At 40.6% G+C, this 14,961-nt stretch overlaps 1 protein-coding gene across 1 annotated transcript in view; it reads left to right on the forward strand.

Moving 5' to 3' along the window:
* Window positions 1–14,961, forward strand: part of USP13 (ubiquitin specific peptidase 13) — a 56,666-nt gene that overhangs the window by 18,502 nt on the left and 23,203 nt on the right. The window contains exons 4-8 of the mRNA XM_074878561.1: window positions 6,335–6,456; window positions 6,876–7,018; window positions 7,216–7,400; window positions 11,812–11,906; window positions 13,532–13,719. Coding sequence (XP_074734662.1) covers window positions 6,335–6,456; window positions 6,876–7,018; window positions 7,216–7,400; window positions 11,812–11,906; window positions 13,532–13,719 — 733 coding nt within the window. The remainder of the gene's footprint in view (window positions 1–6,334; window positions 6,457–6,875; window positions 7,019–7,215; window positions 7,401–11,811; window positions 11,907–13,531; window positions 13,720–14,961) is intronic.

Below are 14,961 nucleotides of genomic sequence, written 5' to 3' on the forward strand. Positions count from 1 at the left end.
TCTTGTTTAAATCAGCCACAGTGTGGTAAATGTGGTACCAGTTTTGGAAAAAAAAGACAGGACCAGGAAAAGTATCATCACTAAATTTAATTTTCATATTAGCCCACCTGGAAGAAAAAATGGATCAGTATTGATAGAAAGTGGTATAAATATGACAGAACAGAAAAGAACCACTGTGAGTTTTCCAAAGTGAAGTAGTGGTTCTCCCAGAATACTCTGGGACTATGTAGTAGTCCCCCTATGTATTTAGTGACTATGTGAATAAGATCAGTTTGATTAACAGGAGGTGCTATGATCTTCCTTACAAGATCCTGGTCAGAAGGTAGTAGAATAAGAGGGAAGACCCTTGTATTGAAGGGATTTGAGGCCCAGTTCTTACAGCAGTTACCAGCAGAGTCCCCCTGGACCTGTTACTCCCAGGAGTTATCAGCAGAGTCCTTCATAATGTTCTAATTATGAAGAATTAATGCGATCATAAATGGTCTGGAAAGGGATTGAAAAATGAGGAAATAGAGTTTTCTGGTTGATTTCAAATTATCTAAGAGATTAAGTCTAAACGTCTTTTTTAATGTGTTACTGAGTAACTAAACAATAGACGAAGTAGATGTTGAAAAATGCAAAGACGACAAGGGAAGTGCTTTACCTGTGCATGCATAGTGATGTGGTCTAAATTAGCTGTTACTGTTCAGAAAGGTAGTTCTGAGAGAGGTGGTGTGAATGGTTCTCTGAAAATGTCAGATCAGTTGTCAGCAGCAGTGAAAGAGTCAAATGGAACATCAGGAGTAGAGCAACTTTTTATATTTTGTTCTCTATTATTTTGCTTTATAAATAAGAAGTGAAACTCTTTTGAACAGAGAAAACACAGCTGCATGCATTATCTTCCCCTGTCTCTCTCTCTCTCTCCAAAGCCAACCAGACAAACACACCCACATCCACCCCACCCCCAGCAAACAAAAACCCCAGATGGATATCTGGAAGCTAGGAGGTATGCACTGAGAGAGGAATGGCTGCATTTTTTCCTTGTTCTGGTACCTTCTTCCTGGGCATCTGTTGGTCCATGGACTGTTTAACCTGGACTCTAGGCTAAACAGAGTGGTGGTCATAAAACTTGTCCGTAGACAGATGTCCTCTTCCAGATCAGTTACCACAGCAGTATCTGCCAGTGCAGTGTGAGCTCTGCTTTGAGCAAAGTCAGGGCTAACTTAGACCATCAATTAAAAGTGTTTTGAAGTACTCATATGAACAGCTCTGTCAGCAGATCTGTGAGGATGGTAATTGCTGGTGAGAAGAGTGTCAGTGAGGAGCAGTATCCGTGACAGCTGGTCTCGGAGAAGGCTTTGGAAAGGAAGAGAAAACTTCCACTTAGAGTCTGAGAGAACGTGTAAACTTGCTGAGCTTTTCCTGGATGGCACCTGCCTGCCTACAGCAGTGAATGCAGTTATGGCTACCATTTCCAAGTGTAAAGACCATTCGTAAGAGTGGCCGTACTGGATTTGACCACAGCTCCACTTAGCTCTCCTAGATCTTACAGCAGCCAGTAGTAGAACCCTGTTGTCGGTAAGGATGTTTGTGTTTGGTAAGCTTCTGAAGAGGACTTTTACCAGGAGTGGTTTAAGTTTATATTTGTGTAAGTAACCACATACAGAGTATATATCAATGAATGGAAAGTTGTGATTTAAGAGGATTTGAGTGTTTCCTGTCAATATTTTCAAATTTTAGCCTAGTAAAGTTGTTCATACTCACCAGCGGTAGCAGTGGAACTGATTAGACCATGAGTTGAACCTGTTGCTTTCTGGCTTTGCCACCTAAGCTTGAGCTGAGTGTAGAATGGTGAGCAGATACTTTACACAAAAAGTCTTAATAGTTTGCTGGTTTAGGTAGAACTGTGGAAATTAGGCTAGATTAACAAAGGCTAGTGCTGATAGCAAAATAGTTAAGAATTTGAATTTTGGTGGTTTAGCTTTGCTTGTTTAACACATGACTGTACCAGAAATCCAAGGGGTGAGGTCTATAGCTAGCAATAAGAACAGCATACAACTGCTTTGGAGATAGAGTAAGCAATTTGAATGTTATCTTACAAGTAGTGAACGAGCCAAATGATACTAGTAGAAAGGTTTGCTTTTCCTTTTGCCACAAAGAACTTTATGACTGTAAAGTGAATCTTTTTTAAAATTCTTTTTTATAGCTGATCTGCTGATGTCAATTTCAGATGTGCCTGAAGACAAATGAACTGAATAGCTTACAGTTTGCAAAGTGCCACTGCTGCAATTCACTATTATTTAGAGGCTTCAGGAAGAAATTATTTGATTTAAAGGCTCAGTCCTTCACTTCCAAGTCAATACAAATTTGTCCATTGCTTTCAGTGAGAGCAGAATCAAGTCCAGATTCCTAAACTGTCTTTCTAGGGTTTCAAAATTACTTTTAGGCTCACTAGCCAACATCCTCATTCAATTTTCATGTTTGTATTCCCTTTCAAACGCACACAGACACATCCATATGCACAGGAAATCCTGTTTGGGGGTCCTGCCTGGAGTCTCCTTATGCCACTATTATTAGTGCAATCAGTTGGTAAGTTATCTAAATCTGATCTGGGCACGTCCACTCCTTTTCTTGCCCTCTGGTGGGTTGGTTTACAGTACTCTGTCTTCCACTTGCAGCTGCTGTTTTCAGTCAGTTCAGCAGCAATGCATTTCTCACTGTCACTAAAGTGATGCCTGTGAGCTGGAGTAAATTTACTCTACTGACCATTTGCCCAAAATAACTACGTCAGTTGAGCCTCTGTTTTAATACGTCTGTTATTTTGCTTTGCCTGTTGTCCTGACCTCCCAACACAACACTTATGACTTATGAACACTTTGTTTTAGTGACCACAGTGTTTAATTGGGGCTCTGAGGAGGCACCATAAAGCTGTTAGTCCACTAGAAGGGGGACAATGTCACATGGAGATTCACAATCAAGCTGTCAGCTCTTTAAAAAGATTACAAACTGGTTGGTTAAAAAGATTACAAACTGGTTGGTTGTAAACTGTTTTTTTGCCCAGAGATTCTTCTACTCAGAGTGCATCTTGAAAGAACATCCGTGTCCAGGAAACAGCTTTGTATGAAGTATAGTGCTTGAAAGTTCATATTTTTATGAATTATAAGTGAATTATTTACAGTAATTTTTAATCAAATATGCTCCATTTGCAAGTCAATTTCCCTCGGCTCCACTTTCCTATAGTTATTCTTCTCTCAAATTCTGAACTAGTTTTAAAATCCAAGTCCAAAACTGCATGCAGACTGCACATGATGCCCAGTGGCTACAGGGTCAACCTCTGCCCTCATTTAGTGTGGGCTTCATGGCCTTCTAAAGTAATAGTCGTCTGTTTTTATTATATCTACGCTCATGCTTTCTTAGCCATGTTGGCCCTTGCACAGGCATGGAAAAAATAATGCAGGTAGAACTTCTTACTGAACTTAGCAACTATGGCTCTCAGCACATACAAGCCAAGATTTAAAAATACGAGTAGTGATTTTGGGGGTTTCAACTGGATGTCAAGTGGCCTGTCTGACAGTCAACAAAAGGGATTAATTTATATGGGGTATTAATTTATATGGGGTATATAAGTATATATGTATCAAGGGGTTTCAGTCAGTGACCTTAGAAGTCCTTTCCACTCTTATGTACTGGATCTGAACCCCGAGAAACTGCCTTCAGAGTCCTAATTGCCGAAAAGCACTGGTAGTCGTTTTAATTCCTATTCAGAGGGAGTAGGGGTGTGGAGTGGAAGTGTACCAGCTTTTACGTGGTCACCTTCAAATGTGGAATTGCCAGTTAAATCGTCATGTTTTTTTTTCCTGGAACTGTTATGAAGCTGTGTGTATCTTTCTTTAAAATAAGAAGTGTGATGCTGCCATATCAACGTGTCAGACATCCAGAATGCCATGCTGACAGGCCATCATTTTCTGCTTTTCTGGTAACGTGAATGGTATGAAGCCTGAGAAGGTAAAAAGGAACTTTCCTTCTCTACCCATTGCCCACAAAAGGCTGATGCTCCTATGTGTGTGAAGTCCTTAGATGGCAGCAGATGATTGCTAATAGAATACTCAGTCTTTCATCCCTGGATCACTAGTTCAAGTGCAGGTCAGGTCAGTAGCAGTAAAGCCACTACTATCTGGCTGTTGTTGTCATCTGGCTTGTGAGATAAGCTGAAGTGCGTGTCTCAATTTTGAACCCAGGCAACCATATAATTGCTGTTTTCATATAGCAGATTGTAAATACTATAAACTTAATGTCAGTATCATAAGAAAATGAAAATACCAGCAGGTCTTCCACATGTCTGCAGATAACGGTGGCTGAGGTGAGCTGTCCTCAGGTTCCCTCTGGTGGCTGAGCAAAATATGTGACTTCAGGCCCTGGAAGAGGCATTTGCAGCCTTTAAACCATGTAGTAGAGTTTTTATCCTCTCTGAGGAACCTCTGTCATATTTAAGAGATGATCAGTACTTTTGGTTTTATTATGTTGGCCACCATCAAATTTCTGGGCATTAAGTGAAGATTTTCTGTGATTCATTGCTGTATGTATCATCAGAGTGGAGATACTCAGTTTCTTTGCTTCATAGAGCACAAGAGCTTACTGTTGCAGACTGCATCTGTTGAGATTCACTCCTTTATCAAAACACAGGATTGTAATACAAGCTGGGAAAGAAGCCTGGAGTAAAGTGAGGTCGCTGGTTATTTCTATTATGCTGCAGTAAGGGAAGGGATCGTTATGAATTAATATTTTCTTTAGAAATGTCATGCTTTCAGTATAAGAAAAAGTTCTTGCTTGTGTGTCTATATTCAGCTGATGAAAAGGGGCTTTTGTTGTTGCTGCTGAGAAAGAGGTCATGCTGCTGGAAGTCACTGACAGTGGGTGTTGTCACCCCTCAGGACTGGCTGGTGCAGCAGGTGAGCCAAGAATTGAATGGAAACTGGATTATGTTCCTCTCAAGAGGTAGTTTTTCCAGGTCAAGTTAAAATATCTTTTGATGCTTGTTTTGTCGCTTAGGATGTTCAGGCAGTTACTGCCCACTGGGTAAATAGAGAGCTTAGTTTTCTGAACCTGGCCTCTGTCATCCTCACCTCTCCCCCAGATATACATTTGAGATTTCAGGCATTCCCAGGGTGCAGTGGTTGCTGCCAATGCTTGTTTAGTATTGAGTGACTCATTAAGCATATGCATGTACTTGGAGTGAAAATAAGAGGCAGCTTTAGCTACTGCTAATGCATCTTCTTTCTTGCTTGAACCTTATTCTGTAAGTGACTGTCTGGTACCTGGGAATACAGGAGATCCAGCATCTCCAGATGGGAGAAGGATCCAGAAGATCCCATCCTTGCCCAGGCTGTGCTTGCAGTTGAATCTTGTGAAATGTCTTGACACAACATACACGTTTGGTCTCAACTTTTTCAGTTGTCCTAGAAAGAACTGAGCAAGATTTTAACTCAGTCTTGTCACTATGGGATAATTAAGTTTTTCATGGATCTAGATCTAGATCTAGATGTAGACTAGCCATGTAGTTACTTAGGCTTTGCCTGGCTTCTCTCTGGGTCCACTTGTTTCTGGACACTCATTTTAACTGATGTTTCTTGATCAAGGCTCATATTTAAGCAAAAATGTCATCCTTACACTGGAGTAAGAGTGTATGCAAACACTATGGAAGGCTTGATCTTCAAAGGAAAGCTGTATTAGTTAATAAGTTAGTTTCACTGGTCACAGAGTGGAGTTAGCAAGAGAGGGATAATGCTGGTGTAACTGTACTTGCTGTACTAACTTTCCTTTCGTGGGAGGAAAGGCCACAGGTTCGAGATGAATGGAAGCCATAGCATGATTCAGCCAGGTCTGTGATCTGGAAAATATGGGGGTTGAAACAGCCGTGCATTACTCCTGCTCTACTGTTTCAGTGTTGGTAGTGTGACCTGGTCTCCATATTGTATAGCATTCCAAGATCCTGGGTAAAAGACACAGCAATATTGCATCCTGATTTTTGTCCAAAATGAGCAGAATTTTGTTAGCTGCTTCCCAGAATGTGATGTCTGCAACAGTGCACTGCTTGCAGGGGGGCCAAATCAACTGCAGCTGTGACTGGGGAGGAGATTAAGATGAAGATTTTGGTCCTCAGAACATCCTCTTTCAGGATGGTCAGATTTCAGTTTAGATCAGGATTTTACAAACATCTCTAGCCAGAAGAAACTCCTGACAGTGTCAACTTGCAGGCTGGTGCCAGGCAAGCAATGCTTCATGGTGGTAACCCTGCCACAATTTAGGAACCTTTATTTTGGGACAATCTCCTAACATTCCCCATCTTGTTTTCCAGATCTAGAGACGAACAGTGATCTCAACAGTGATGACTTTGAATATGAAGATGAAGCAAAACTTGTTATATTTCCTGATCACTATGAAATCTCATTACCCAATATAGAAGAGTTACCTGCACTGGTCAGTGAATGTGTGCAAGTGGTGATAGGAATTGTTTCCTGTTTCAGTTTTTATCAAGCTGGTGCTTGGTTTTCTTATGTGTGGTGGTTTTTTTTACATAAAGATCTTTCTTAACCAGCTATAATAGAGAATCAGTAATTTTGAAAGTCTGATTTGTCTTTGGTTCTTGGATTTTCTTTTACCTTCTCTATTCCCTCCCTTATTATAATGCCAGCTTGTCCCCAAGGAAGCTCACATAGTACAGGTGCTTACTCTCCTACTAAAATAATAACTGCAATCTAGAAAATTACATACATATTTAAGTATATAAATAGTCTTACTGATGTCCAGTTCTCTACGTTGTTAGCAATGGGCTGAATGCCAAGTTCTGTCCAGTCACTGAATTGTTAGGTTTTGATTGACATATGTTTGTCTTCCAGGTGACGATAGCTTGTGATGCGCTTCTCAGTGCAAAATCACCCTACAGGAAGCAAGAGCCTGACTCCTGGGAAGAAGAGCTACAGGCATCTAAACATGCCAAAGCACTTGTACAGTTAGACAATGGTGTTAGAATTCCCCCCAGGTGAGGCTAATAAGGTTTGCTCATTGTAGGCTCTCTAATACAGTCCAGGGTAGCAGAACTAAAGCCAGCAACTCGGCCAACAGTTCTGTTGCATGACTCCAGGCTGGGTGTGTGTGTTTGGTTTGACCTACCTTAGAAATACAGGACTGGTTCCTGCCTTACTTATTTCTGTTGTTTTCTCCCGTTTTCTCTTGCAGCGGTTGGAAATGCTCAAAATGTGACCTGCGAGAGAATCTGTGGCTAAACCTGACAGATGGTTCTGTGCTGTGTGGAAAGTGGTTCTTTGATGGCAGTGGGGGGAACGGGCATGCAATGGAGCACTACAAGGAGACGGGTTATCCCCTGGCAGTGAAGCTGGGAACCATCACTCCTGATGGAGCAGGTCAGCCACCTGTCAGGTTCTGAGATGTGCTACCTGTTGTGCCTAAGACTAACAGTGTATATCCATTACCAAGTGAGTTTGTGCTTCTAGTGCAAATGTTTGGGTGTGATACAGGAAGAAAACCCTGTGAGTCTGTGAATCTTGATCGGGGTTGGAGGGAATGGCACACACTCCGTTTGGAGAAGGCCCTTACCTTTTTTATCTGCTCTTCTCCTGTTTTATATTTGGTGTAAATAGTTTTTTGGCTTTGTATAATAGTAGATTTATAATAGAAGAATGATATTATTTTGAAACAGCAGAATCTGGAGAAACAGTATTTTTCAGTTTGCTAGGGCAAATTGTTCAATCTTATGTAACATAGAAACAATAACAGGGTAATGATTTCTAAAGTCAGAAAAGTCCGTTCTTAACAGTAGGGGGTTTTAAAATCATACTGGAAACTGTGCTATTTTTCCATATTGTTTTGGTAGTATTGTGTTAAGTTTAGCAAATGCTCGTCTTCGTGGGGCTGCTGTGATGCTTATTTGTAAAATGCCTGATGATCATGGGCGGGGGGAGGGAAGCTATAGATCTATCCTTGTTTGCATATTCTCAGAGTGTGACATTCTGCAGTGTTGCTGTGGAGAGGATATTGGTGTGTAAGGATTAGATGAAATAAAAATACGAGAAGCTGAAAAAGTCATAAACAAGGAGATCCTTTGCTGTAGCTGTACAGAGAAAAAATGGAAGAACACATAGTATGATTATATTGTGGTTTTAGTGCTTATGACCATATGGATGAAAAATAGCTGTTTAGAGTAGCCTGTTTTATTAACAGAACAAAACGATTGAGAGGTTTTCGTTTTTAAGTCCTATCCAGTGTCAGGGAAAGGAGACTATAGTCAGATTCAACCAGCTGTGCCACAGAGACGTTGAGCAAAATTCATTCTTTTCTTTCCCAAAGAGAATATTGTTTCCTTGCATGAGCCTGGTCTTGGATGATTTCTGTCTGAATCTCTGTTACTGAAGGTGTTTAGGATTTGCCCAGCTGTGGGTTTCAACTGCATCTACAAAATAACAGAATATTCTTTAGTGGTTTTTCTTTTTTTTTTTTTTTTCTTTCTCATTTTTAGCAGCAGTACTTGTTTCCTTATGGCTGCTGTCCTTCTGCCTCCCACTGATTAGCTGCTTCCTCTCTTAGTGGCCTTTGGCATAACAAAGGACAGTCTGTCATCCTTCCCTCCGAATGAAGGGCACCAGCTGTTCTCCACAGACCTTTGTTCTTCTGGATGATGTTTACTTGGTTTCCCTATAGAAAATACTTCCCCAGTCCTTCTTGTTTCCTTTTCAGTAATTATTCTCTCTCTGATCTGTATTGCAGTGGTAGTCATAACCTCTTGATAGGGCTGGATGACAGATGAGCTTCAGGAAAGAGGCTCCGTGGCTGATTGTGACGCAAAGGCTGTCTGGTTTCTGCTTCCCTGGGCTGGAGGTGAAGAGGTGATGGAAGAGGACTAATAAGTGTTAGTGCCTCTGCTGACATAACTTATTCCTTTTTCACACTCGTAAGAAGGAGAAAGAGGTGGTGCCAGTATTCCACTTACACTTACCCTATGTGTACACAGAGGGAGCAGCGGAGAAAAGATTCTCGTTGAGAAATCTGTGTTGTATACATTATGAAAGATTTCTGGGCCATTAGCCCCATTTTGTAATGTTCTGTGAACAAACAGATCTGGGATCAGGGTGGAAATTGAACCAAACTTCTGTCTTCTGCTCTTGGATCTTGGACAGGATGCATGAGAGAGTCAGAAAAGTTTGCTTCAATAGGTTGAGTACTACTCAGCAGTCTGTGCTACCTGCTGCCTCTCTCGACAATGCCATTAGATTTCATTTCAAGTCATTGTGAGGTTGTGTGTTTGAAACTGGTTTGAGGAATGGATTGGGGGTTTGGCAGTGGGAAGCCCTATCTGAGAGGTACTTGAGTGATTTGCTTTGTGGATGCCAATCTTGGCAATTGTCAGATACTTCCTTTGGGAGATCCTGAGCTACTTGTTTCTTCAGGAACAGCGTTGCTGTTGCCCGTTATCCTTTAAGTAGGAAGGAGTGATGTCTACACAGCCAGAACAGGTGTAGAGCTGTGGGAGAAAAGGAGGTACAGGTAGCAGTCATTTTTCTTTTCTTATCGTAATAATGATTATTCTCTGTTTAATAATATTCTGTGTTGTCTGTCTTGGATTTTTCTTGGTTCTTTTTGGGTTTTTTTCCCTCTTACATTGCTTCCTTTTTCCCCTTTCCTACTCTAATGATACCAGCTTCTGTGTGTCACGTTTGCTGACTTGTCTATGTTCCTTATCTACCAGAGTCCATATGACAAGCACTACAGACCTGTGTTTGGGGGCTCTCATCTTCTTCCTTAAATTTGCTGCTCTTTGATTTCTTTTTTTTTTTTTTTTTGAAATAAGTGAATTCTGTCTCTCTCACATGAATTTAAGTTGGCTACACAGCAGAAAGTACTAAAGTATATGACACAAGCTGGGCTTGAGCAAAGGATTAATGTGTTTTATGTTCTATTTCTGCTGCTCTGGGTCAGTAGTCCCAGATGGCTGCTCTGTCTTCAGTTGCCAGAGCTGAGGAAAAACAAAATCAAAGCTTCCACATTGAAAGTAGTCATCCAAGCTCAGTTGATGTGTAATCTCACTCCATTAGGTGTTTGAACTTTTCAGGATCTTTTGGCTGCACTGTGACCTCACCAGAAGACTATGGGAATGCTGTGATCTCTTGTGTGTATGAACAGTCATGTCTTCTGGGCGTGATTGGTACCACACAGGGGAATTCCAGCAGATGGGCAGCTACAGCCACATGCATGCCAGAGGGGTCATCAGGACCAGTGTTAATTCTGATGGCTAATGTAAAGTCTGATGGCTAATCAGCAGCTGGCAGCACAACTCAAAAACACAATTCCCTGGCTTGAGAGAGTTAATACTTTTCATAGGGCTGGTAAATTTTAAAAGTTGTATTACATCTTTGAGTTCTTGGCTAACCTTCAACCTATCATTTCAGTGTGGGTTTGGTACCAGCAGACTTCAATGAGACTGCCTTTTTGTTAGAGTCTTATCTAGGGGATGGGCTGAGTCAGAGCCAGGGTCTGCAGTTGTCAGGAGAGGGCAAGGTAAGGAACTTTCAGAAGTGGTATTTGTGCTGTGAACAACCTTCGTCTGGGTTCATGCTATCTTCTCCTGAGTTTGTTTCATCTTTCTCCTGGCTAAGTTTTCTCTGTCAACCTAGATCTGCTAATACGGGGTGAGGTCATTGTAAGAAACTTCGCTAGGCATGAAGGAAACTTGGCTGAGAGAAGTGCAGGCAGACTGGCAGAGGGATTCTGGATTTTGGTATGAGTAGAGACCAAAGCAGGGAAGTAGTCATGCACTACAGAGGAAGAGGCCAGAGACAAGAAAAGATGGAAGACCTATTCAAGTCTTATTAGTGCATGTCTTATCATTCATGTCCTTTTATGATGCTTGCAGCTTTCTAGTTATTTGCTCAAGTAGGCAAAAACTGCTCTGGACTCAGCTTCATTACAGGGCGTGGTTGGTAAACACTAAAACTGAGTTTTTCCTCTCTCAACCATTTTGTGCTTCGGTTGAATTTATTAAACTCAGTTTCCTAAAGAAAATATCATCACTAGACGTAGTGCTTCCCTCCACAGTTTGAACTTTACCCGGACAAAATGCTTATGGGCTTTTACTTAGGGCCATAAGGACCTATCATACAGCTAGAACTGAAATCTAGATCTCCCATACGTGACCTCAGTCACAAAATCAGCCTTTCTCCCTAGCCACAAGATTAATCTTCGAAGTCCAATCCAATGGTGTCCAATCTAATAAACACCTCTTTATTTCTAATAAAAAATTTCTCAGTTCTCCTTGTATGTCTGTGGGAAAAGGGCAGACGTGGATTCCTTAAACTACACTAGAAATCAAAATATTGTTGGCAGTAGTCAGTTGGCCCCATATGTGTCTGCCTGTATCTAGTAGCTCCACAAAAATTCAGGATCTCTTGTTGCCATGTTTAAAATGTGGACTGGCCACGTATCTGCAAATTTTTCTTGCCCTATTCCTTGTTTTCCCTACAAATTTATTATTTTTGGGGGAAAAATACTATGATCACTATAAATATTCTTAGGTTTTAATACTGTGAGGGCATGTAATTTCTTTTGAGGAGAGTAGATGAGGTAATTGTGTTTAGAACATTTAAAATACTTACTGAGCCATATGGATGTCTATGCATTTTTCTGCTGGTTGTAACCAAACTTGGAGAATACGATTAAGGCATCTTGTGTAGGCAATCCTGTCCTGAGAATGCAGTGTTGGTAAACAAAGAGAAGGGATAACATTTGATACGACAGCTCATTGGTTTCTCTCTGCTTTTGTAGATGTCTATTCCTTTGATGAAGAGGAGCCAGTTTTAGATCCACATATAGCAAAACACTTGGCACACTTTGGAATTGATATGCTGCAGATGCAAGTGGTAGGAAATCCATCTTTTATTTAGTTTGTTGTTTACTTGTTGTTTGTCTAGTTGGGGGTGGGAGAGAAACAGGAGGAGAATGATGCTTGTAGCTTATATTTGTGTGATTCCTTCAGACTGTTATGATAGTATTTAGTTTTGTAAAGTTCAGCCAGGCAATTCGTGTTTTATTTTCTGAGGTCCAAGATGAGTGAATCATTACTCTCAAATCCAAAAGTTGCCTTCCGAAAGAGTTCCTTTGTGGTGTTTTGTTTACATGTTTCACTTCTCGTGTGTTACGTACCATTTTCCTTCAAGATGAAAAACTCATTCAGTTAGAGAAGACTATCTAGAATATCTAATTACAGTGAGCGAAGGAAAGGCTATTGCATGTGTAAACAGATACAAATCTTAAGCAAAAGTAAGCTAAGCAATGGATAAGTAAAAAAGTTGTTGAAAGGATCTGTATGTAATGTTACAAATTTCAGTTTAGGTCTTGTTCATAAATACATTACAAAATGAAAAATTACATTCTCTCAAGTCTAGAAAACAGTGTGGTCTATGGCATGGTACACTAGAAAGGGATTGGGGCAAAAAGGGTCCTGTTCCTGAACATGTTGTGGGTTTGTATTAGTAGAGAAGTCCTTTTAATATTTTTATATCTTAGTGGATGTTGATTCCAGTTCTGTTTAAGTGATCTAAGAAGTCTGAATGGGATATGGTTATAACGGCAGGTGGGGGTTTTTCTCACTCAAGCCTAGTATCACTACCTGAGAACCTGAACATGAAAACTGTTAAAAATTAACATACCTGATACTGGTTTAGTGTATTTCCTTGTCCAAGTGCAGAGAAAACTAATAATAACTCTAAAATTATAGAGAAGAGTTAAACTGTAGTTTCAAAGGCCTTCATGGTACTAATGATATTTTTGGTGCACTAATTTCCTTGCCAGTATCATGAATAGAAAGTCTGTTTTATCCAGCAGTCTTTCTGGAAAACCTGTTTTACTCAGCAACCTTGAAAGCTTAGTCTCAGCTGTTGCAAAGGTTTTGCCTCCAGTCTTCAGACCGGTCTGTAAAAATCTTAGTGTGGTGATGGAGGAGGGCTAGTAGCAGTAAATGACACTGTAGTCATCTGTACCTGCAAGCTGTGAACAGTCAACGTACCTGCAAGTGGAAAGCTGAGCTGTAAAGGGGAGAAACATCAGCATCAAAAATTTTGGCTTTTCCCATCTTAAAGAAGGGAAGAGTTCTTGGATCTGCAGCTTTTCATGTCATTTGTTTGCTAGGACCAGCTCCTGCAGCAGCTATTCCTGGCCATTACAAATGGAATATGAAACCTGAAAAAATGCAGTGTTTTGATGCTGAGGCTTGAGGTCACAGCCTTGAGAGATGTGAAGCTCCCAGCTGGGATTGAGGTCATAACTAGGAACACTCAAAGTGCCAGTGGTCTGTGGTAAAGAGCTAAGATATATGTTGCAAGATGCTAACCTTCTGATCTTCTCCCCTACATGCAGGATTTACCTCCCTTTCCCATTGGTTTGGATCTTATTTTCTAGAGTATAGATCACAAAGTTGGTGATGATGATGGCAGCAGCATCATTGTTGCAGAAGTTAAACATTAAAAAAAAATCTTGTTGCTTGCAGACAGAGAATGGGCTAAGAGATAATGATATAAAACCAAGAGTGTCTGAATGGGAAGTGATTCAGGAAGCTGGTGTGAAACTCAAGCCCATGTATGGCCCAGGATACACAGGCATGAAGAACCTGGGAAATAGCTGCTACCTCAATGCTGTCATGCAAGCCATCTTCAGCATCCCAGAGTTCCAGCGAGCGTAAGTAGCTTCAGACTAGTTCTTGTCACTAGCTGCTGCTGCATTCTTCAATCTCTTGTTTCTCTAAGAAAGGTGGTATTTTAATTTTTGTCTCACCTGCAAACAGGTCTCTTTCAGTCAGTTCACTGGCTGCTTAGAGGATTTAGTGATTGTATTGTTCTCCTCTGGAAAACCCAATCTGCCTTTGAAATCAGAACTTACTTAACTTCAGTGGTGGGAAGTCATATGCCACCTTATAAAATTCATTGCTTGGTCTCTGCTTTTTATACACATATGTGCATATCTCTATTTATCTCAGTATCATCAATATCACATTAGATTTCTTTGTACTGACCTGTGCCTTTGTATAGCTGTAGGAATCATTCTATTGCTCCAGTGTCATTTGTGCAAAAGACTGTACTGGTACAAACATATTAATATTGATCCATGCTAGTGAAAAGCAATGCACCTTTTGCATGCATGGCTAAGAAGAGGGGAAACTATCAGAGGAATTTTTTAATTAAAATTCTATTTTAAAAAAAAAATCTTATTTCATTAAAAGGGTAGTTGGGCATATTCTTCCACTGAATAATTAAGAGAGTGAAAGGACAAAAGTATGACAGAAGAACATGAAATATTCTTGACTGACCAAAACTGAACACATCAAGGAGAGGAGCCTTTTTATAAAGGACAGTCTGTGGTTTGCAATAAAATTCAGAGTGCTCTTTCATTCCACAGCAGTAGCAGTGTGTGTGCTGGAAGTAAGGCGTTTGGATTTTGGACGGCCTCCCAGGTTTTCATGTAGCAGTTGCCTTCTGGAGAAGAAGAGGGAGAAAACTTGTGTTTGTTTGCTTTGTTAGCCATATGGAGTACAGTCTGTAGATTCATTAAGTGCCAGCTTTTCTACCTCCATTTTTGAAAAATATCAAAACGGACTTTAGTAAGGGAGATTGTTTTCCACAGCATGGTCCATGGAGTTCTGAAGCACTTACTATCAACAAAGTAGTGGGGATGTTTGATGAAAGAGGGACCAGGCAGAAATTAGATGTGTTCTTTCAACATGGCCATACCTACCTAGCCTGTTTTTTCTTGTGCTCAAGGAAAGCAGTGCTCATGTACTGTGCTACTAAATGCTTCACTTTCCAACAAACTGGCTAGAACAATCTGTACGTCAGTGTTTATTGTCAGGAGTTAGCCTTTGTTTCTCTGAAGAAACTCAATAGAAACATTCTTTTTACATGTTTTGGTCCTGATACAAATTTG

The sequence above is a fragment of the Strix uralensis genome, chromosome 9, assembly GCF_047716275.1.
Source record: "Strix uralensis isolate ZFMK-TIS-50842 chromosome 9, bStrUra1, whole genome shotgun sequence".
Classification (NCBI taxonomy): domain Eukaryota; kingdom Metazoa; phylum Chordata; class Aves; order Strigiformes; family Strigidae; genus Strix; species Strix uralensis.